Here is a 24,643-nt window from a genome sequence, read left to right on the forward strand (position 1 = left end):
AAAACAAAGTGGTCGTAGATTGGGATTGACAATATTCAACCTCTAACTTCAGAATCTCCAAGTGTATATGAAATCTAACTCCTGAGTTAAGATATATCTGTCCTGATGCTTTCATAATATAAGATGGGTGTTTATTAAACTAACTTGTATGTATTTGCCTGCTTTCAGAATATAAGATGGGTGTCTATTAAAATAACTTGTATGTATTTGCTTGCTTTCAGAATATAAGATGGGTGTCTATTAAATAACTTGTATGTATTTGCCTACTTTTAGAATAGAAACAAGTATGTTAGTTTATATGAATTTGTATGCTTCAACGTTTATATGGGTAGTCTCGGAGTGATGGTGAGAAGGTTGGAATCACCACACATTGGGACTCCATTAAGGTTGTTGAAAGAGCACATGATAACACTGGCAGGCCCTTGCTCCACACAGCTCTTGAACGACGGTTGATATGTATCCAACAAGGCTTGTTTGCTCACCTGCTCAAAGACATTAAATTAAAAAACTCTCTTGAATTATCACAAACCCATTCAAATCCAACTTCCAGTTGCTAACCTTAGCAATTTGTGTGAACCCAGATATGCATAATGGAACTTTACCATTAAACCTGGTTGCATATAGAGAAGCAAGTATTTGGGGAGATTTTCAACATTGGGTAAAGCTAAAAATTGTAGCTTGCAATCTGTATTTTGTAGAAATTTTGAATAATATGACACTTATTCAACAGAGATTATCCCGATTATACACTATTGCAGAAAAAATTCATACTACATTACCTCCTATAGGTTGATCATCAATTTACAGAAGCAGAAACAATAACATGCGCACATAGAAGCATCAATCACACATATCAACACAATATTTTCTCGGGGAAAGCATCTCACTAAAAACCCCAACTATCTATATATTATATTGATTGAGAACATGTAAAAAACATAGTAAAATACTCCTCACAAGTACTCAGTACTATCTCCACCTGTTACACACAATACAGCTCAGATCTGATCTCCAAATATCCTCCGCTGCTTGCTTGCCTCCACTGCACAATACCTGCTGAGAATGAATAAGAATGGTTGATCCAAACTCCTATTTACCTTGTGAAAATCACCCACACTGTAAATCACGTGAGTACAAGCTATATTTCACTTGTTATTGGCCCACACTACGCAGAGATCATTGGCATAACTCAATCCCATGCATGTGCATAATCTCATGCACAACTGATAGAAATATCAACCTCTAACACCTGTCTCCACTAAACTGTACATGCACTGAGTTAACTGATGTATTCTTCAGTTGTTATGAGTTAATAATTAGTGAATTAATTAATAACTAATTCACACAACTCATCACTTAGTCTATTGATCAGTTAGACTAAATACAACTAGTTCAACTAAGTCAAACTGAACACAACTCTATTAACTGCTCATCCAACTCCACAAAACTCAACCACATGAGTTCCAACTGATGTCCTGCATGCAATAGCTCAACTGACTCACAAAGAAAGCGTATTTCCTTCTGACAGCTGCATGTGCCACATCTGTAGATCAAACTGAAGTGCTCCAAGAGGATAAGATAAAGTTTATAGTCTAAATATTATTATGAGACAATAATATTTGACTTTTCTATTTTTGACTAGCAGTCTAAAAATAGACTTTGATCACTCCTGCTGTGATCCAAAAATAGATTTTGCACCATAATTTTCCTGCGGGCCCACTTAGTGAAGGCGACTCCTTTCCACTAAGCTCCATCATCTTGTTGCATTCTCAACAAGCATTTCTTGTTGCACACTTTTCAACACTACCTCTCCACAAGAAAGGCTTCCTCTCAAACCCAATCCTGTAACTCTGGAATGTTATGCATGCAACACATCTGCCCGGTCCACTTTGCTCCAACAACACTTGGAACAAAAACACTCCCAACTGACCACTCTGTTGGGCTAAGAACATACTTTGATGCTGAAGCTCTACCTACTGCTGACAAGTGCTCCCTCTCTGACATCTGCGCTACTGCAACATCTTCATGCATCTCGGACCATTGCACACCTCTCTGTGCCACCTAGCACTATGCAAAACACTTGTGCCTCTTGCATTGCTGCAGCCTACATGCTATGCGCTGTCCTGGGATTCCCTACACTGTCGATCTCTCTGCCACTCCATCCGCATCTGTCTCTACCCAATCAATCAGTTCCTGCTACTCCACATCGGGGCTCTGTTATAGACATTTTTGTGCCTAACAGCATGGAGCATGAAATGTCAATAATCTGAGGGATCCAAAGTCCCTAAACATGTTGTTCTTACCCTTAGAGGAACGAGGTCTGCAAACCACAGCACTGAAAATCAGTTCTCCACCTGAAAACACTCAAAAACAGGTTATTTCTGGATCATGTCAGTTGCTCCACTGAGCATCTGCGCTGAATGTCAACTGCTCCTCCTTGTACCTGCGCTGAAGGTCAAAACTAATGAAGGCTACCTGCGCTGGGCGAAATCGACCAAGTGGCACAGTCATTTTGCAAGGTGTCAACTACCCAGGAAGCTTCCAAACTGACACTTAGGTCAAGGAATTCGCCTAGTGATGAGTAAGAGGGTCTTGATCTCCAAGTGGAAGCAAGATTCTCCAAGTGGACTCAAGAACTGAAGATTAGCTAAAGTAGGAGAGGACACAAGTCAGCTTCAGGCCAGTCTCAAGATGACTCATCCTTTCTCCAAAAACCTATATATAGAGCTCTCTCATGAGGTCTAAGGAGGCTGGAATTTTTGTGCAAGTAAGGAAGTGCTGTTGGTTTGTGATTAGAGCTATTGGGTGTTTGCTTGAAGGAGGTGAAGAGGAGATTTCTTTCAGCTGGGAGGTGTTGCTGGATTGGGCCCATTGTGGTTGTAACTCTCTCAGAACTTTACTTCTATTATCAATAAAGTATTTGAGGTTCTTCTATATGCATGTGTCTTTATGATGAATAGATGCTTGTATATTTGATTTATGCTAATCCTATAATCGATTATGGATGTATGCTTCTTGTAGTTTCCTTTTCTTGTGCTTTTACAGGATCTGTGTGTAGCTGGGCCGGTGAAAGGACAAGGAGCTAGGAGCAAGCGGCAAGGAGTGAAGACTGGATCGACTATTAGCACAAGATAACGGTTAGTAGATCATCCTTTTCTTCCCTCTCTCATCTCATAAAGAAGAAACTTTGAATAGCTTTGCATTCAGTTGTTGCTGGAGTACTATCACCTTCAGAGTGGGATAGAGGCATTCTGCATTAGATACTTTTCCCCCAACAAAATGGAGACTCCGCTGGGGACCGTATCTTGTTAGTTTGTTGTGTTTCTTGCTATTCATTTAATAAACAAGGAGAGTATCGAATCGAACTGTGTTTGAATCTATCAAACACAAAGTAGAGGGCAGCTACTCTGGCTCAGTTTCTGAGCAAGTTTATGATTTGAAGAGCTGATCCACAAGGACTCTAATAAGCTCTTAGTGATAGCTTTTCATCCTCCTTTACATCCCTTAGTGTGTCCTTGACTGATAGCTTCTGATTTGAGCAAAAACTGTGAATTTTTTAGCAATCTGTGACCCGGAAACCAAGACGGACGAAAGTCTCGTTCTTCATTGCAGACTGTACAAAGGCAGTCTGCATTTCAGCGCAGTTCCCGAAGGGGCTACCTGCGCTGAAGGTCAAACAGGCAGTGTTACACCTGCGCTGGACCAGTCTTGGCTTGAGTTCTTGGGGTTTCCTGCTGTGTCTTGATTTGTTTTCACTCTTGTTTTTGCTGTTTGCTGCCAGTCAGTAGGCCTATCTGAAACCATCTTCCTTTGTCATTATTCCGCCAAAGTTGTATAAAGAAATTGTATTTGTTCTTTTGTATTTCTTGTGTCATTTACAGTTTCCCATAACGAAAGTGAACCAGTCTTGCATTGACCTCTTAGATCTAGACCTGTGATTAAGTGTCGTTCTGATCTTAAGAGTTAGTTTATTTACTGTTCATAGCTGATTGAGTTTGTCGCTTTCGTTATATGGTTTGAATTTATATATTTCTAAGTGTCGAAACAAGTGAATCGTAAGGTGTTTTTCGATTTTTGGACAAACTTGTTTGCTGTCGCTTGAAATTGAATTCAAAGTTATACAACAGCTTTTTTTTTGTATTTCATCAACATTAAGAAAGAGAAAAGAAATACTTGCATTGTGCATGTACATTATGACAGTTTGCATGTTGATTTAGGAAAGTGCATTAGTGTGTGCTCTATGATCTGTGTGAAAAGGTGTTATCTTCCTTCTCCCTCAGTAGTTAAGGTTTTCAAAGTTGAAAGATTGAAAAGCTTTCTTATCATCTTAGATTGCATTCAGGAGTGTTTCTATACATCTCGTGGTGATCCATAAAGGCAAACTGCTAAACAAGATCAACCTTAAAATAAATTGAATTTACATAACAACGCATTGAAACATAACGCAAACATCTAGAGGTCTAAGCTAGAGACGTGTTCCGGCGTCGTTAAAAGTGATATCTTAGCGTTGAGTGGTTGGGTGATTCCTCCACGGTGAAGCGATAAGTATCAATACGGACTTGTGCTCCCACGTACCGTAGCGTATATATTGGGAGACCCCTATAGGATCAAAGCCTTTATCCATAGGAAACCGTGTCGGCCGCCCTACTGATCGCAATGCAGTGAACACAGCATTCACGAAGATCGACCACTCGTACCGTAAAACGTATTCTGTGGTTTTGTGAAAGGTTTGGCACACCCTCTGCCTAGAACTCCAGAGCAGTTTCTTTTGGCCTTTTTCAAACTCTATAACTGAAAAAGTCCATCCGAGCATTTGTCACTTCGGGCTCGTTAAAATATCGAAGGAGACTAGAGTCATCTTTAGCTTTTTCTCGACTCTTAAAAAGTGAAAAAGAAAGTTGTGTCTAAGCGTCGTTATAAAATTTATTTTAAACAGAACATAATCACCTCCTATTCCCGCGTTGATCTTTAAGTTGAGAACATGGAATGCCCCAACCAAGGAACTCCACATGATGGAAGTCCTAGTCCATTCTCCTCTTGGGGAGAAGTTGGTGCGCCCCACATGGCCACATTGTCGCTTCCAGGACTGACAATTGGCCTGCCTGTTTGGCTATTCTCAACTAGTGTAGTTCAGAACACCATGGTTCCTGAGCAGTCGAGTCAACAGTTAGATGAGTCTAGAGCATCCCACCAGCCTTCTACTTCCTCTAACCCTTCCTCCGATCCTTCATCTTCAAAAGGTAAAGCTGGAAAAAGCCAAGCTCCCACGGAGAAGAAGGAAAAGAAGAAGAAAGAAAAGAAGAAGAAGGAGCCTAAGGCGACTGGGGGCAAGCAAAAGACATCTAACAAAAGCCCACACACAACACAGACCGGGCCTAAATCACCATGTGTCATATGTAGAGGAGACCAATTCCATCGCGATTGTCCCTGTATTCCCCGGATACTAAGGGACTGGTCCCCTCGTCTGCACAATTCGGGAGCATCAACCTCTGATAGCCATGTTGATTGCTTACCGTCAACCAGCGAAAGTGAAGGTTCAAGACAAAGAGGGGGAGCGAGATCCCCCTGCAAACTGTGTGAAGGCGGTCACGCCATCCACCATTGTCCCTTCTTAGACGAAGCGAAGAGAGTTTTGGAAGATCGTCCGGCTTCTCCGGTAATACTTCCTCCTGGATACAAAAAACTCGTGCCAAGTCCTTCGTTGGTTGAAAACACAGTTGGCCCGCTCAAGTGGTTAGCTGAAGCGTCAGTCATTGAAAATGAACCTACTGAATCTAGACCAGACGAAAGTCTAAAGGTCGATACGGCAGTTGACCCGGTTCTTCCTTGAGAGGTTTCATCCTCAAATGACACCGTCACTGAAGATTCATCTTCAAATGACACCCTCACTGGAGAGAATAAGGATGACACCATCCAGATTCTTTTCATCAACACAGATTTTGATGAGCATCAGGGCAATGCGCCCATTCCTTTATCGCAGGAAGGAACATCGTCAGGATCATATCCGGCCATGTATTCGGTCCCACCACCAAGCAACCTGGTTGTGTCCTTTGATTGGAACCAACTGGGCAGACCCCGGTTACCAGCCAGTATACCATTCAGAATCATAGTCCAAATTTATAGAATGGTGATGGCTGGAACTATCATTGATGAAGGGGCATCTGTGAGTATCCTTTCCTCTGTTGCTTGGAAAGCACTGGGTTCCCCGGCGCTTTTGCCTGAGATAAGAAATCTCTCGGGCTTTGATAAAGGAACGAGTCGACCATTAGGGATCCTCCCCAATGTGCCTGTTACATTGAAAGGGAAGACCGTTAATATGAACGTGATGGTCGTTCAAGGACCCTTGGATTATAACCTACTCCTTGGACGCGACTATATATATTGCATGGGAGCTATAGTCTCCTCACTCTTTAGAGTAATGTGTTTTCCACACGAAGGAAGGGTGGTCAAACTCGTAGACCAACTTTCATTTCCGGGATCACGCATCGCAAATAGTCAAATACCAATCCTCAATGGTCTATTCACCCAAGAAAGGTCTCCACCCCCAGTCCTCCTTCCCGATGAATGCGAGTGATTCGGAAAGATAGAACTGGAACCCAGGGGGCATGCATCCTGGTCTGCTTCGGGCAGAGGAAACCTTGGGTATAAAGTAGAATTTCCGCGAAAGAATATGACTAGTCCGTACCCCGTCCGTGGATGGAAGAGGGGTTGTTCTAGAATAGGATTCTTTTGATAAGGTTACTTGTCTGACAAAGGTCATTCAGCTCTGTCTAAACAAGTAGGCTACCAAGGAAAGAGATTCTATTGCGGCAGCAAGTGGAAACCATCTTTGGATAAAAGGCAAGCCTCACCCATTAAAACTAATGTTTTAGAGGATAAGTAGGGGCAGCCTCCAAAGAAGGGGATTCATTTACTGCAACAAGTAGTAACCATCTTTGAGTAACCTAATGATAGACATCGCCGAAGAAAGAGTTTCATTTGCGGCAGCAAATAAAACCATTCTTTGGGTAACCAGAAAGAGGCAAGCCTCACCCTTTAAAACAAATGTTTTATCGGATAAGTAGGGGCAGCCTTGAAATTGTACCTTATACCTGGGGGCATGCAAACCTTTTGGAGTGTAAGCTAAGAGCGGTCATTGATCGTTTCCTAACTTACATAAAGAAAGGATGAGGGGCAAAGGTCAAAAATTGCCAAATTTAGAGCATAGCTTATGTGAGGTGCAAGCTCTATAAAAATTGGAATCTTGCAGGAAGACATTTCTTATCCTATGACTGGTATTTCGAGCAGTTTTAGCATAAAGTTCATGCTCGTTAAAAAATAAACGCAAGATCCGAGCAGTTTTAACGCGGTCTTCATGCTCGTTAAAAAATAAATAAAAGCAGTGAGCAATGTTTCCCCCAGAGTTTAAGCTCATTTTTATCTAAAAAAAGAACCTATGCCGGTAAATAACCATTGTGATCGTAAATTTAATTAGCCGTAAAAGCCTTGGTTGTGTTTGCACCTGCCACCTCCATTCCATTTGGCCTATCGTTCACCTCCATATGATTGTTTACCCATTTTGAGGAACAGCTGTGAAGAGTGATTTCACTTAGCCATCCTTGTGACACTACCGTGATTGGAAAATTCCAACCTGTACCTGGAATCTGCTGCTATCCCTATTTATCACTCGTTCCTCAAAAGACGAGTCTTCTTTGAGCTCTTTTCATCTGACTCATAAAATATGAAAAGTTTGCCGAGTTTTGGCCTTCCAGCTCGTTAAAAGGACCGGAAGAGCTATCCCTCTTCTAGATTTTAATCTTTTTGGACCTGAGGGATTATTGCACAAAAAGGTCGAGCACTTGTTTTATTCGGCTCATTAAAGTTATCAAAAATTCATCCCTTCTGTATTGTTTTATACTTTTTCGGACTTAAGGGATTAGATGACGAAAAAGGAATTTTGGAGTTAACTTTCTGTACCTTTTCAGACTCTCTAAAAATGAAAAGGACCGAGTTGTCTTTGTCGCTAGACTCGTTAAAATGATTGAATAGTGACAAACTTGTCTTTAGACGAGAACGAGTTTCCCTATCGCTAGGCTCGTTAAAACATAGCGATGGGCTTGCCCGAAGGGCAGGTTATAGAACAAGCATATGTTATCCTCCTCAAGCTTGACAAAAATAAAGAGGTACTGGTCAGAAATGACTGGGGAAAAATTGGGAGAACCTCGAAGCTTTGATGGTAGCAAGTCGCTCTTGAACATGACACTTTGTCCTCCGTACCACATCGGGTTGGGTTGTTTCATTCACCGGTCTCATCACCATGGTCCTAGCCAAACCATCCGTATTTGGGGTAATGCTACCGATCCATCACATTAGTGTCGTTATATGTTCAAGAGATGTGTTCAGAAAGAGTCAACCGTGTCCCATCCACTACCATACATTATCCTTCATCCACCCATGATCGCCACCCTGAATCATATCTCACAGTTTGTTTTCACCTCCACTAAAGTCATTAGCTCCGTTCCGTGTCACTGATGTGGGATTCATTAAGGCCCTCCTTTGACGGATTGCTTCTTGTCGACTTCAGCTCATTATCCAAGAAGTTGGTCTAGGAACAACCCCCCCAGTACTTTGAAGCTTGCATGCCTCAATGGCAAGTTTCTCACTTCCGGCGACAGGTATACATCAATGACCTTCGACCAGAAGATTTTGCGTGGTGTTCGATGCCAAGTCCTTTATTCACACCACGTGAATTGTATTGCAGTACCTTGAGGGTCATTGTCATTATTGGTGACTCCTCTCGCGCTTGTTAACGGTTTACAGTATTGACCGGTAATCAAGCGATGTCTTTCCATGTTCGACTTCAACGCAATTCTCACATGGATCGACTTGTACTTAGAGTGAAGATCGAACGAGATTGAAGACCCCGGATCTAGTTTCATCCATCCGGGCTGCGATATATATTCAGGATATAAAGACATTTGATATGTACATCATTGCAGCAGATGATCATCCTACTCAAAGGATGATAATTTCAGCAGAGAATTATCAGTCTATCATCAGACGGTCGTCTGTTATATGTACCAAAATGAATTTATAAATCTGAGCATGGGAATGCCCGCCTCAGCTAGATCATGAAAGCAGAATGAAAAATAATGTATTGTATTGTATTTTCTTGCAGGGCACCTCTCAACCGATTGAATGAACTTCGGATCCTCCTAATAAAGCATTTCACCCGATAAACGACCTCATACTTTAGGGGGCAACTGTTATAGACATTTTTATGCCTAACAGCATGGAGCATGAAATGTCAATAATCTGAGGGATCCAAAGTCCCTAAACATGTTGTTCTTACCCTTAGAGGAACGAGGTCTGCAAACCACAGCACTGAAAATCAGTTCTCCACCTGAAAACACTCAAAAACAGGCTATTTCTGGATCATGTCAGCTGCTCCACTGAGCATCTGCGCTAAATGTCAACTGCTCCTCCTTGTACCTGCGCTGAAGGTCAAAACTAATGAAGGCTACCTGCGTTGGGCGAGATCGGCCAAGTGGCACAGTCATTCTGCAAGGTGTCAACTGCCCAGGAAGCTTCCAAACTGACACTTGGGTCAAGGAATTCACCTAGTGATGAGTAAGAGGGTCTTGATCTCCAAGTGGAAGCAAGATTCTCCAAGTGGACTCAAGAACTGAAGATTAACTAAAGTAGGAGAGGACACAAGTCAGCTTCAGGCCAGTCTCAAGATGACTCATCCTTTCTCCAAAAATCTATATATAGAGCTCTCTCATGAGGTCTAAGGAGGCTGGAATTTTTGTGCAAGTAAGGAAGTGTTGTTGGTTTGTGATTAGAGCTATTGGGTGTTTGCTTGAAGGAGGTGAAGAGGAGATTTCTTTCAGCTGGGAGGTGTTGCTGGATTGGGCCCATTGTGGTTGTAACTCTCTCAGAACTTTACTTCTATTATCAATAAAGTATTTGAGGTTCTTCTATATGCATGTGTCTTTATGATGAATAGATGCTTGTATATTTGATTTATGCTAATCCTATAATCGATTATGGATGTATGCTTCTTGTAGTTTCCTTTTCTTGTGCTTTTACAGGATCTGTGTGTAGCTGGGCCGGTGAAAGGACAAGAGCTAGGAGCAAGCGGCAAGGAGTGAAGACTGGATCGACTATGAGCGCAAGATAACGGTTAGTAGATCATCCTTTTCTTCCCTCTCTCATCTCATAAAGAAGAAACTTTGAATAGCTTTGCATTCAGTTGTTTCTGGAGTACTATCACCTTCAGAGTGGGATAGAGGCATTCTGCATTAGATACTTTTCCCCCCAACAGGCTCCCGTAGCAAGGTCTCATCCAAGAGGTTGGGTACCTCAAGGATCCTGCCCCTCCTCCTTGGGATAATCAATCCACATCACCCCACCTCCTAACTGGAGGTATGGTTGCATGCGATCCCTCTGCCCACTTGGATCGAAGTTTCCCCCTACTAGAGGTCTCTGCATGAGTAGATGTCTCTACTCGATCTCCTCTCAGCTTCCGTTGTTGTGGCTGCTCCACAACCTCCTGAAGCTGCTGCACCAATCATGGCTCCTCCACAATCGTCTGAGACTTCTTCTGGCTCTGCATGTAGAGAGGTAATATACGCTCCCTCTCAACCACCAAGTCTCCATCAGTTGCCTCGCTGCTCAAGGCTTTGCATGCATCTTGAACCTCAAGAGCATACAGGTTCTTAACCCGTGAACCAATATGCTTCACCTGTCTAGTGAGGATGTGTCTAAGGAAAACCTTTCCCTCACTGAAGACTACATCATAGCCTCTGTCTTCCAGCATCGCGATCGACACCAAGTTTCTCCTCAGTCCTGGTACATACTTGGCATCAGTCAAGGTAAGGCGAGCTCCATGCTCCCTCTGAAAAATAACCGTGCCTACACCTGAGACACTATACTTCTCATCATTACCCATCCCTATGAGTATCTGGAGATCTTTCTCCTCCAAAGTACTGAAAAAACTTTTTTCACTGATCATGTGGAAAGAAGCTCCACTGTCAAGAAACCAACCACTTCCCACCATGGATGAAACCATGCATGCGAAGAGTGTGAAGTCCAACTCAAACTATGAAGCAAGTGAGGTTGCCTCACCTTCAGATCCTTCCCCGGATCCCTTCTTGGACTTCTTCTTTGGGCAATTAGTAGCATAATGGCCCAACTCATGACAACGAAAGCATCGCACCTTTGACTTGTCAACCTTCTTCCCATCATTGTAAGAACTGGATTCGGAAAGAGAAACCTTCGCCTTCCCCTTCTTCGCCTTACTCGCTAAGGCACAATTCTCCTCATCATGCATAGATGAAGAACTATCTTTGGTGCATTGTCTAATCTCCTCTTGCACAAGATCCGACCAAAGTCTCTCCCATCCTGGCAACTTCTCCCTTCCATTCACCGAGTCCTGGTAGCTATGCCAACTCTTAGGAAGGCCAAGGAGTGCTAGACTCACCATATCCTCATCCTCAACAGTTACCCCCACACTTCCCAGCTCATCCTAGCATTGGGTGAACTTCGTGAGATACTAGGGCATACTGTCTCCATTCTCACACCTAATGTTTCTGAGTTTATCCTTGAGCGCCAACTTCCTCTGGTCGCTCTTGCTTTGGAATAATTCTATCAATGTTTTCCACATCAAACATGGAGAAGCCTTTCCATGGAGGCTGAACACAATGTGATCCCTCACGCCCTCCAACAGAATCCTTCGACACTTTGCCGTCTTCTTTTGCCAATCCCCGACTTGGGCAGCATCAGTAGGTTTTGGGACATCCGCATCTATGAACTCCTTCAACCCATTATCATCTAACATCGCCTCCATCCTGTCCTTCTATGAAATATAGTTCGAGCTGCCCTCAAGGACATATTCCAATCGCAATCCGTTGAAAGACATTTCAACTTTGACACGAAGAAAACACTGTTGCAAATTCGAATTCCACCAGCTCAAAAAAACTCAACTGCTTCTGATCTAAAATTCGTCAGAACAAAGTATTTCTCGTACAGAGATCGACTGTATGGGCATTCACCGGATATCTTACCTTCCAAAAGAAGGATGAATCTAGAGGCCACCTAGCCCGATCATAGACTCCGCCTGAAGAAATAAAATGTAAACACTTTCTTAATAATAGATCTGATGATCAATCCTCGCTTTGATATCCTGTAGAACTTTTTCTACAAATCAACCAGCTCTGATACCATGTAGAAATTTTGAATAATATTACACTTATTCAACATATATTATCACGATTATACACTATTGCAGAAAAAATGCATAATACATAACCTCCTCTAGGTTGATCATCAATTTACAGAAGCAGAAACAATAACATGCGCACATAGAAGCATCAATCACACATATCAACATAGTATTTTCCCGGGGAAAGCATCTCGCTAAAAACCCCAACTATCTGTATATTATATTGATTGAGAACATGTAACAAACATAGTACAATACTCCTCACAAGTACTCAGTACTATCTCCACTTGTTACACACAATACAGCTCAGATCTGATCTCCAAATCTCCTCCGTTGCTTTCTTGCCTCCACTGCACAATACCTGCTGAGAATGAATAAGAATGGTTGATCCAAACTCCTATTTACCTTGTGAAAATCACCCACATTGTAAATCACGTGAGCACAAGCTATATTTCACTTGGTATTGGCCCACACTACGCAGAGATCATTGGCATAACTCAATCCCATGCATGTACACAATCTCATGCACAACTGATAGCAATCTCAACCTCTAACACCTGTCTCCACTGAACTGTACATGCACTGAGTTAACTGATGTATTCTTCAGTTGCATTATGAGTTAATAATTAGTAAATTAATTAATAACTAATTCACACAACTCATCACTTAGTCTATTGATCAGTTAGACTAAATACAACTAGTTCAACTAAGTCAAACTGAACACAACTCCATTAATTGCTCATCCAACTCCACAAAACTCAACCACATGAGTTCTAACTAATGTCCTGCATGCAATAGCTCAATCGACTCACAAAGAAAGCATATTTCCTTCTAACAGTTGCATGTGCCACATTTGTAGCTCAAACTAAAGTGCTTTAAGAGGATAAGATAAAGTTTATAGTCTAAATATTATTATGAGACAATAATATTTGACTTTTCTATTTTTGACTAGCAGTCTAAAAATAGACTTTGATCACTCCTGCTGTGATCCAAAAATAGACTTTACGCCATAATTTTCCTGCGGGCCCACTTAGTGAAGGCGACTCCTTTCCACTAAGCTCCATCATCTTGTTGCATTCTCAACAAGCATTTCTTGTTTCACACTTTTCAACATATTTTAATCCCCACTGTCACTTAATAGGAGGATGTTACAGTGGTAAAAACAATTCCATTGGATTGTATAAAATGATCTAGTAAGGATACTATAAACGGTTTCGATAGTTGTAGGTACAAGGCCAACAAACAAGGTCATCAGCTCCTTAATAGATGCTAAATTTAGAGGGAACGACGTTGGTGTTTCCCAGTGAATGCACTAAATTTGAAAACTATAACAAATAAACCATTATGTCGGTAAAAGTTTAAGGAGGATAAATATAGTCCTCCATACCACTGAACATGCAGACATGTAAACAATGGAGATGCAGTCCACAGTGAGAGAAATGTATGCCTACGTGTGGAGGACTGTAATGGATGATCATTGTACAACTGGCCTAAGTGGGTAATGGTGCACACCAGGTGTACTGATCGACATAAAACCCTACAGCGTGGAGGCCATCGGAGAGTATATCTATCCTCACCCTAAAGGCTACTACCTCCTCACATGAAAAAATAGAGAAAATATGGAAATGCAGAGTTGGTAATAGATTTTTACCAGAGCATTGAAATAGAACCGAGTATGTCCCTCCCAGTTATCCATGTCGTAAGCTGTGAAATGATTGTAGCAAGCAGAAGCTCTCAGATGATTAGAAGAGCGGGCATTTGTCTTAGAAGAGGAAGAAAGGGGATCACCATGTAATCCATTAACGTAGGCAACAAAGTACCTGTTAGATAGAAGTGGATCTTCTCCCAAAGTTTCTTGACCTCGAACCCATCAAGGATTGTTGAATATATTGATATTGGGTGCCTAGAATGTAAGCCCTGACGCCTGCCCTGCATTGTATATCGCTCTAGCTTCAATGCCAATCGCCTGCACAACCACATACCATATTTCCTTCTTTAAGTGAGATGAGTTATAGGTATTCATAGCATTACAGAATACAATGGCAATGGCAAGGTTTCCTTCCTCTACTGGTAACTGAAATGAGATATAGGCACCCATTACATTATAGAAATAAAATGGCAAGATTCAAAGCAACTGAGATGAGATATAGGCACTCATTACATTATAGAAATAAAATGGCAAGATTCAAACCTAGGCAATGTGATACCATAGTTTGACATCAAAGGACGCAACAGTTAGTATGACTTGAGGAAAATTGGTAGTTGTATGAATGGGACCATTGAATTGAATGGCGCGACCCCACTAGGAAATTCCCTATGCCCATCAAATGAAAAATTGATGAAGTTTTTTATTTTTCATGTTCTTCATTATACTTCCCTCTCTTTATTTCATGAAGTTGTTTATTTTTCATGCTCTTCATTATACTTCCCTCTCTTTATTTGACAAAGTTTTTGATTTTTCATGCCCTTTGTTATACGTTTTACATAAATTGGTAAGTGTCAACCTTTTCTAACCTCCTCTAATGTGGAAACTTTCTTTCAACTATTTTTTCATTTAAAATTTTATTCATTAATATTTTTATGAGAGTGCCTTATTTTTTCCTAAGTTAACATATGTGTTTTCTTGAGATCATAATGACATTAATCACCTAGGGCTGGAAATTTTCATAGCACTAACAATAACCACCAACATATTAAACTAAATAATCACCTATAAATGACATTAATGTAGCATTAAGTCAATATTAACCACCATAGAAATTACCCTATCCTTAAAATTGGCTTGTGGCAAATAAGAAAATGTCACACAATAAAATAAGTGACATGATAAGAACACCATTTAAAAGAACTGTGGACAAATCACTCATGTATTTGACCAGGTAAAGCTAGGGTACCCACTAAATTTCAGGAATGGATGGAGCTATTGACTCAACCAAAGTAACCCAAGGCTTGCACATGTCCCTAATGTCTTGAGATGGCCTCCACCACAAACGAGACAATGAGGCAACCCACAAGGGGTGAAATATGTCCTTAGGGGATTCGAACCATGGGAGAGAGGAGAATATCACGCTGAAAACTTACTGCAGCAGTCTGGAATTTCCTTTGACCATAAAAATGTCCTTATAAATTCATATTATGTGTTTATATGTTTATGAATTCTAATACAATAGCCTGAAAGCGAAATTGGTGATAAATAAGTATGGATAAAACCAACATCATATATGGAGAACAGTGTGACCCACATTGCTGCAGAGACAATATCACCTATCAATTTAAACATTGTTTCCCCTCTTATTTATACAACTAAATCATGACCAATATTGGTGACTACTAAACGGTCAACCTTGAATGAGGGTATCACTTCTTCCAAAGTTACCAAGGATTTACACCTATGTCTACAAACTCTTAAGAGGACCCACTACCACAACGATGCAATCTACGAAGGTAAAATATGTGTGAGGGGATTCCAACCTCGGTGGGAAAATATCACCAACCCCACCACTTATCTTACAAGATCCATTGTTGACAACATTGAAGACTTACATTAACATTGCACTTTTGAATATACTTAACCTCTTGTCATATACAACAATGTATAACTTGTAAAATGAATATTATTGCAAATTGTTTGTTACTAAAGCACAAAGCAGAACATCAATAAGTTTGAGGTCAGACTGCCACTAGTTTGAAGACGCAATTAGCAATAAGACATAGTTAGGTGGGGATAACAGTTTTAGCGAATTTTGAACTTCACTCAGCCCTCACATTTTCTAAAAGTGGAAGCAATGAAAAAAATATTTAAATTGCATCCAAGGAAGCAGAAACCAACCTAGATAATGGGAAATGAGAGAACCCCAACACTGATTGAAAACATAATGAAGCTTGTAGATAAAGCCAAGAATCGTTCTTGCAAGATTGTGTGAAAACGCGCATACACATCCATCTTGTGATGACAGCATAGAGAGAACTTTCAAGGTCATATCATGCTTATTTATGAATACACCTCAGTTACTTATTATGGTTTCTCATAATCTAACTCTCAACAATCGTGCTTATGAATTTCTTCTCATTCCAATCTATTAAACAACCCATGGAGATGTGTCAGTTGTCACGACGTTGAAAATGGACAGAATTTAATTGCCCCAAAACTTCTCTGCCACCAAATTGACTGCCATGAATAAAAATTGAAGAATAAAATGAAAATATCTCATATTAGTATATGTAGTAGGCGTTCTGTTCAGGAAGTACTTTCTAACTTTACTGATAAGATAAATCATACAAGAAATGAATAGAAATAGTTTAGAGGTATGTGTTTGGAGATACGAGCGAGTGGGTACCTTTGCTCCTACATCCTCTAACTATTCTCATTATTATCTTATTTCCATCCCACATTAATGCAAGCTTGTGTGGTACAATCATACTCTTGGGGAGTAAATAAATACAATGCTTCAAAATTAAAATACAGTGCTTTCCAGACATTTTACAGGACCACAATGCTTGGTGGGAGTGGCAATCCACCAAAATACATGGGTACATAACTATTACAACTTCTAACCCTCTAAGAACTCCTTCGAATACATGGTTCATTCATATTCTCAATGAAATCCACCTAAATGTATAGGAAACTTCAAGTTTTTAGACCTGTCACACCACATAGAATTTATAACCAGCATAATCCACTCATAGAGAATTCAATTGACACATGGCCTATACTCTATCGGAGGTTTTGCACTATATTAAACAAGTTATCTCGATCATTAGGGACACATGGATAATGGGTATACCTTATTACAAGAGTCATACAATGATATGCCATTTACATAATACATAGATAGATATGGTTACATATAATTTACATTCTCCATATCATGTAGGCAATAAGTACAAGCTTTTATAATGTCGCATGTTATTACAGTACTCCTCCTAAGTACCAACTCTAGCTAATATCAAGCTCAAAAACATCAATGAACAATATACATGATCTACACACAACATGTTAGACTTCCTCCAAATATAAGATGTGATTCATATTTCCACATGGTATTGGTTTTGATTCAATATAATAAAAGGTGTACCTTGTTTATCCATCTCCAACCAATCTCCATTGCTACCACAAGGAATATCATTACCATGCTTTTGGATGAAATTCCAAAAACTCTCTATTATGTTTACAACATCATTATGTCGTCCATGTTGAAAACTCATAATTCCAACCAAGAAATATCTACCATTAACACTCAGCGTAAAAGAATATTGCTTCAATTCATCTTTCACCACTATAATAACCATCCACTAGTTATTCAATGTAGAAAATTTCTAGCATCTCTACAACAAATTCTTCATATATGCTCCTCCATTGTGATTTACTTATAGGATTGTCATCTCAAACAACATATGAATTGGAGACCAATCAAACATTTTGGCCAAACATTGGGACCACACAAAATAATCAGGAACTTATTGTACTATAGGGTCTGACATCAATCTAACTATAAACATTGAACAATAGCGCATTTTTGGAGTTGAAGAGCAATAGATACCATCGTTCTATAACATCCAATGTGGATGAGAAGCTTCAGCAGATTACCGTGGACAAGATTGGCACTCCTAGGGAAATTTATGATGATTTCACTACTTATTTAAAATTTATTTTATTGTTTTTTTGTTAATATTCTATTTTTTTAAAATTAGGTTTGTTTTAAAATATTCTTTTGTATTTTTTATAGTTTTTTTAATATTTTGTTTTTTTTCAATTTTTTTTGTTTTTATTAAAAAAATGGAGACATTTTTTTTATGATTGATTTATTTTTTGTCTTTTTTATATATGTTTTTTATATTTGTGTTTTTTTCCCATGTTTTTTATACTTTTTTTCCATGTTTTTTATTTTTTTTCGTTGTAATATATATTGTTATTTACTTATTATTATTATTTTTAAATTTATGTTTTTATTTTTATGTTTCTCAATGTTTTATTTTTGTTTTCTTTTTTGTCATGTTTATATTTTTTTATGTTTTAAGATATATATTTTTATTTACTTATTATTATTTTTTTAACTTTTTATGTTATTTTTTCTAATTTTTTTCAATGTTTTAATTTTTGTTTTCTTTTGTATTTTTCATTTTTATTTATTTATTATATTGTTTTATTTTATTTTTCCTACAGGGTCCATGTCAATCCTCGACTAGCGACCCAATCTCATTCTGTGTTAATTTGATTGTTGCTTTTAAAGTTTTTGTTATTTAAGTTTTCATTACAGTGGGTCGAATTTGCCTACACTATGTAAATTTGATGGTTGACTTTTATTTTTTTTGCAATGTGTTAAGTTGTCTTAGGCTAAGATTTTAAATTCGTCATATTTTTAACATTTAAAAAAGAAACTACTCTTGATATAATGACCCTTTCATTCATGTCTCCATTTTTTAAGTTTTTCTAGTCATAAAATTTTTCCATAATGTCATGATTGAAAAATTGTCAAAATTGTAAGGTTTTCCAGCATTTCAGTGTTCCAGCATCAAAATTTTTCGTTTTTAAGCTATTTTTTATGTTTTTCCAGCATTTCATTATTCCAGCATCAACGTTTTTCGTTTTTAGGCTATTCTTTATATTTTTTGGGGGTTTTTTTGTTAGAGTTCTCGTTTTAATTTTATAGTCCCCATTTCAAGGTTTACGTTGTTGCAACATGTTTGATCACTACCTCCAAGTGTCCCCATGTGTTACAGGGAAAAGTGTCTACTCAGAACTGCTTATCCCACTAAGGTGTGATAGCTGCCTTAGAAACAAACAAAGTAAAGCTACTTTCGTTTTTCCTTTATGAAGTATAGATAGAGAAGAACAAAGAAGACCAACCTCTGTCTTGCGCTAATCTCCTGGTTCGATTCCTCTCTTTCTTGATAGTCTTTCGCTACTTGTTCCCTTGCACGCCTAGCTTCACAAAGTACCTGTAAGATCACAGTAGCATAGCACTATACAAGAACATGGATTTATAATCATAAACAATCTAGGATCAGATGTAAATTGACCATACAAATGCAGCAAACATAAATTACACAAGAGTATGGAGGAAAACTTGAATAGCTTTTATTGATAAACAAGAAAGAGCCAAGGGGAGTTACAACTAGTTGTTCTGACCCAGCATCATCCTCTCAGCAAGGAATCCCCTCTTCACCTCATAAAAAGCTTAGATCACCCAACAATCTGATGTTTTGTCTCAAGAAACCAACAACAATTCCTTACAATATGCAAAATTCCAGCCTCTGGATCTCTGGGATGAGGGATCCATATATAGATATATGTAAGGGAGATGAGTCAGCTTGTGATTTGATTAGTGTCTTCCCTCTTATAGTTCTTGCTTCCACTTGGAGATTGATGATCTCTTACTTATCCTTGGTCGAATTCAGAGAGGCAAGTGTCATAGGAGAAGTTTCTGGAAGCTTCCATTGCCTCTCCACTTCGCGGAATGACACTGCCATTTGTCACTTCTCTCCCATCCCACCCCATAGAAGGGATTTTTGAAATGCAACGCACCCACACAATGTGTTTAGGTGAGATGCAACGCACTTTGCCTATGGAGCAGCTGAAATGATCCTGTTTTGACCAATTATGAGCAGTTTTTCATGGAGAACTTCTGGGAGAAGCTGTAATCAGTTGACCTTGTTCCCTTAGGGATTAGAACAACACTTTTAGGGACTTAGGAGCCCTTGGTTTATGGGCATTTCATGCTTGGGGTTGTAGTACCCAAAAATTTCTATAACAGTTGCCCCCTAAAGCATGAGGTCGTTAATCTTTTGATGTCAAGTGAAATGCTTTATTATGAGGATCCGAAGTTCTTTCAAGCTGGGAGGAGACCTGTAATAAGATACAATACAATACATTATCTTCATAATATTTTCATGATCTAGCTGAGGCGGGCATTCCCATGCTCAGCTTTATAAATTCATTTTCATGTACATAGGACAGACAATCGTCTGAGTGTAGACTGATGATTCTGGTAGAGCCATCATCCCTTTGATTGGATGATTATCTGTGCAGCAATGATGTACATTTGATGTCTTTATTTCCCTAAATATATATCGCAGCCCGGATGGATGAAACTAGATCCGGGGTCTTCAATTTCGTTCGATCTTCACTCGAAGTACAAGTCGATCCATGTGAGAGATGTTCTGGAGTCGAACATGGAAAGACATCGCCTAATTACCAGCCAATGATTTAAGCTGTTAACAGGCGCGAGAGGAATCACCGATAATGATAATGACCCTCAAGGTATTGCAGTACAATTCACGTGGTGTGAATAAAGGACTTGGCATTGAACACCACGCAAAATATTTCGGTCGAAGGTCATTGATGTAAACCTGTCGCCGGAAGTGAGAAACTTGCCATTGAGGCATGCAAGCTTCAAAGTACTGAATGGGGTGTTCCTAGATCAACTTCTTGGATAATGAGCTGATGTCGACAAGAAGCGATCCGTCATAGGAGGGCCTTAATAAATCCCACATCAATGACACGGAACGGAGCAAATGATTTTAATGGAGGTGAAAACGATCTGGTGATATAAGGTTCAGGGTGGCGGTCATGAAAGAATGGAGTGTAAATGTATTTTAGCGGGTGAGACACAGGTGAATTCTCTGAATGACTTCTCTTGAACATATCGGCAACACTAACATGATGGATTGGTAGCATTAACCCCAAATGTGGATGGTGTGATGGGACCATGGTGATGTGACCGGTGAATGAAACAACCCAACCCGACTTGGATGCGGAGTGAAAGTGTCATGTTCAAGAGCGACTTGCTATCAACAAAGTTTCTTCAAGTTTTCTTCCCAATTTTTCCCCAGCCATTGCTGACCAGTACCTCTTTATTTTTTTCAAGCTTGAGGAGGATAACATATGCTTGTTCTATAATTTTCCCTTCGAGCAAACCCATCGCTATGTTTTAATGAGCCTAGCGATAGTGAAACTCGTTCTCGTCTATAGACAAGTTTGTCACTATTAAAATTTTAACGAGCTTAACGACAAAGATAACTCGGTCCTTTTCAATTTTAGAGAGTTTGAAAAGGAACGTAAAGGAAACTCCAAAATTCCTTTTTTGTCATCTAATCCCTTAAGTCCGAAAAAGTATAAAACGATACAGAAGAGATGAATTTTCGATACTTTTAACGAGCCGAACAAAACAAGCGCTCGATCTTTTTGTGTAATAATTCCTCAGGTCCAAAAGGATTAAAATTTAGAGGAGGGATAGCACTTCCGGTCCCTTTAACGAGCTCGAGAGGCCAATGGCTCGGCAATCTTTTCATATTTTACGAGTCAATTGAAAAGAGCTTACAGGAGACTCGTCTATTGAGGAACGAGTGATAAAATGGGTAGCAGCTGATTCCAGGTAAGGTTTGGAATTTTCCAATCACGGCAGCGTTACAAGGATGGCTAGTGAGATCACTCTTCGCAGCTGTTCCTCAAAAAGGGGTAAACAATCAAATGGAGGTGAATGATTGGCCAATACAGAGTGGAGGTGATGATGAGAACACGACCAAGGCTTTTAAAGGCTAAAATACTACATTCACGATGGTTATTTACCGGGAAATCGGTTCATTTTTTTTTTGAGCTTAAACACTGGGGGGGAACATTTGCTCATGAATTATGTTTATTTTTTAACGAGCTTGAACTATGTCTTAAAACTGCTCGATTAATCCAGTCATATAATAAGAATGTCTCATATATAAAAACAACAATTTTTAGAGTTTTGCCCCACATCCTTCCTTTATGCAAGTTAGGAAACGACCAATCCTACGAGTTTAAAGGGTTAGAGGACCTACAAATTTAAAAAATAAATAGTCTCTCTTCGCTTGCACGCCAAAAGGTTTGCATGCCCCCAGGTATAAAACAGAATTTCAAGGTTACCCCTTCTTCTTTCCGTTAAAACATTTGTTTCACAGAGAGAGGTCTACCTCTTACAGGTTACCACAGATTGTTCTATTCACGGCGTAAACAAAACACTTCTTCGGCGATGTTTATCGAAATAAACAAAGGTGAGTGGCAATGCCTGCCAACCCACATAACTTTGATAGGAGAATCTTATTCCAGAATAACCCCCTCTTCCAATCACGGACGGGAGTACAAACTAGTCATATTCTCTTGCGGAAACCTACCCTATACCCGAAGTTTTCCTGCTGAAGCAGACCAGGGTGCATGCCCCCTGGGTTTCAGTCATGTCCCCCGAATCACTCACGCTCATCAGGCGGACGGAATGGAGATTGATGAGACATTCCTTGCGTGAAAAGACCATTCAGGGATGGTATATGACTATTTGCTCTGTGTGATCCGGGAAATGAAAGCTGGTCCATGAGCTTGACCACTCTTCCTTCGTGCGGAAAACACATTACTCTAAAGAGTGAGGAGACAATCACTCCCATGCAATAAATATAATCTCGTCCAAGGAGTAGATTATAATCCAGGGGTCCTTGAACTACCATTACGTTCATTTGAATGGTTTTCCCTCTCAATGTTATGGGCACATTGGGAAGGATCCCTAACGGTCGACTGGTTCGTTTGTCAAAGCATGTTAGATTTCTCATCTCAGGAAAAAGCGATGGTGAACCAAGCGCTTTCCAAGCAGTCGAGGAAAGGATACTCACAGAAGCCCCTTCATCTATGATGGTACCGGCCATAACCATCCTATATATTTGAACAATGATGCGGAATGGTACACTAGCCGGTAAACGGGGTTTGCCTAGTTGGTTCCAATCGAAGGAGACAACTAGGTTGCTTGGAGGTTGGACCGAATAGACAACCGGGTATGACTCTGACGAACTTCCTTCCTGTGGTAAAGGAACGGGTAAATTTCCCCCATGTTCATCGGAGTCTGTGCTTACGAAAAGAATTTGGATGGTGTCATCCTTGTTCTCTTCGGTGATTGTATCATCTAAAGATGGAACCTCTGAAGGCAAGACTGGGTCAACTGCCGCCTCGACCTTTTGACTTTCGTCTAGTATGGGTTCAGATGGTTTGTCTTCAATGATAGATGCTTCAGCCGACCATCTGGGCGGGTCAGCCGGTTTTTCAACTAGTGACGGACTCGGCAAGAGTTTTTTATATCCAGGAGGAAGTCGTAATGGTGAAACCGGACGATCGTCCAAAACTCTTTTCGCCTCGTCTAAGAAGGGACAACGGTGGACGGCATGGTCGCCTTCGCACAATTTACAAGGAAATCTATATTTTCCTTTTTGTCCTGGGGCTTCACTTTCACTAGTCGACGGTGTGTTTTCAACATGATCATCAGAGGTTGATGACACCAGGTTGTGCAAACGAGGAGACCAGTCCCTTAAGATCCGAGGGATGCAAGGACAATCTCTATGATAGTGGTCTCCTTTGCAAATGACGCATGGTGATTTAGGCCTGGTCGGTGCAGTGTGTGGATTTTTGCTAGACGGCGCTTGGTTGCCCCCTTTCGCTTTTGGCTCCTTCTTCTACTTCTCTTTCTTATTCTTTTCCTTCTTCTTCTCAGGTACTTGCTTTTTGGCTTTACCAACCCCATCAAGCAAAGAAGAAGGAGGAGAGGAAGAACTGGAGGAAGTAGAAGGTTGGTGGGTAACTCTGGATTCGTCTAGTTGCTAACTCGACTGTTCAGGAATTGCGGTGTTCTGAACGACAGAGGTTGAGAAGAGCCATACGGGAAAGCCAATTGTCAGTCCTGGAAGCGACAATATGGCCATATGGGGTGCACCAACATCTCCCCAAGAGGAGAAGGGACTAGGATTTCCTCCAAGGGGAACTCCTTGGTTGGTGGACTCCATTTTCTTCAACCTAAGATCAACATAGGAAAAGGTGATGATTATTCCGTTTAAAATAAATTTTAGACGCTTTGACACAGCTTGTTTATCAATTTTTAAGAGTCGAGAAAAAACAAAAGATTCCTCTAGTCACCTTCAATTTTTAATGAGCCTGAAGTGACAAGTGCTCAGATGGACCTTTTCCGTTAAAGAGTCTGAAAAGGAACGAAAGGGACTGCTCTAGAAATCTAGGTAGAGGGATTACCAAACCAATCGCAAAACTGCAGAATACTTTTTACAGTACGGCAGTCAATCTTCCCGAATGTTGTGTTCAGTGCATTTCAATCGATAGGGCGGCAGACACGGCTTCCTATGGATAAAGGATTAAGCCTATTGGGGTCTCCCAAAATATACTCGACGATACGTAGGAGCACAAGTCTGTATTGGCACTTATCGTCTCAAAGTGGAGAAATCACCCAACCATCAGTGAGAACAACAGTTACCAGGCTTTACGACGCCAGAATAGTCTCTAGCCTAGACTTCTAAATGTTGTGCGTTAGGTTCCAAAGCGTTGTTAGATTCATTGAATTTATTTTATAGTTGATCTTGTTTATGAAGTTTGCCTTTCAGGTTCACCGCGAGATGTAGTATAATTCCTAAAATGCAATCTAAGATGAT

The 24,643-nt window shown here is 40.1% G+C and overlaps 1 protein-coding gene across 1 annotated transcript in view; it reads right to left on the reverse strand.

Moving 5' to 3' along the window:
- Window positions 1-168: 168 nt before the first annotated feature.
- The window catches only part of LOC149161756 (putative beta-D-xylosidase 7), an 88,857-nt gene continuing 64,382 nt past the window's right edge, over window positions 169-24,643 (reverse strand). Inside the window, exons 2-4 of the mRNA XM_089435563.1 lie at window positions 14,026-14,171; window positions 13,857-13,909; window positions 169-482 (exon numbers count right to left, since the gene is read on the reverse strand). Coding sequence (XP_089291689.1) covers window positions 321-482; window positions 13,857-13,909; window positions 14,026-14,171 — 361 coding nt within the window. The 3' untranslated portion in view covers window positions 169-320. The remainder of the gene's footprint in view (window positions 483-13,856; window positions 13,910-14,025; window positions 14,172-24,643) is intronic.

The sequence above is a fragment of the Pinus tabuliformis genome, chromosome 5_2, assembly GCF_031772625.1.
Source record: "Pinus tabuliformis cultivar Carrire ecotype Pingquan chromosome 5_2, CPIR1, whole genome shotgun sequence".
NCBI classification, from domain to species: Eukaryota; Viridiplantae; Streptophyta; class Pinopsida; order Pinales; family Pinaceae; genus Pinus; species Pinus tabuliformis.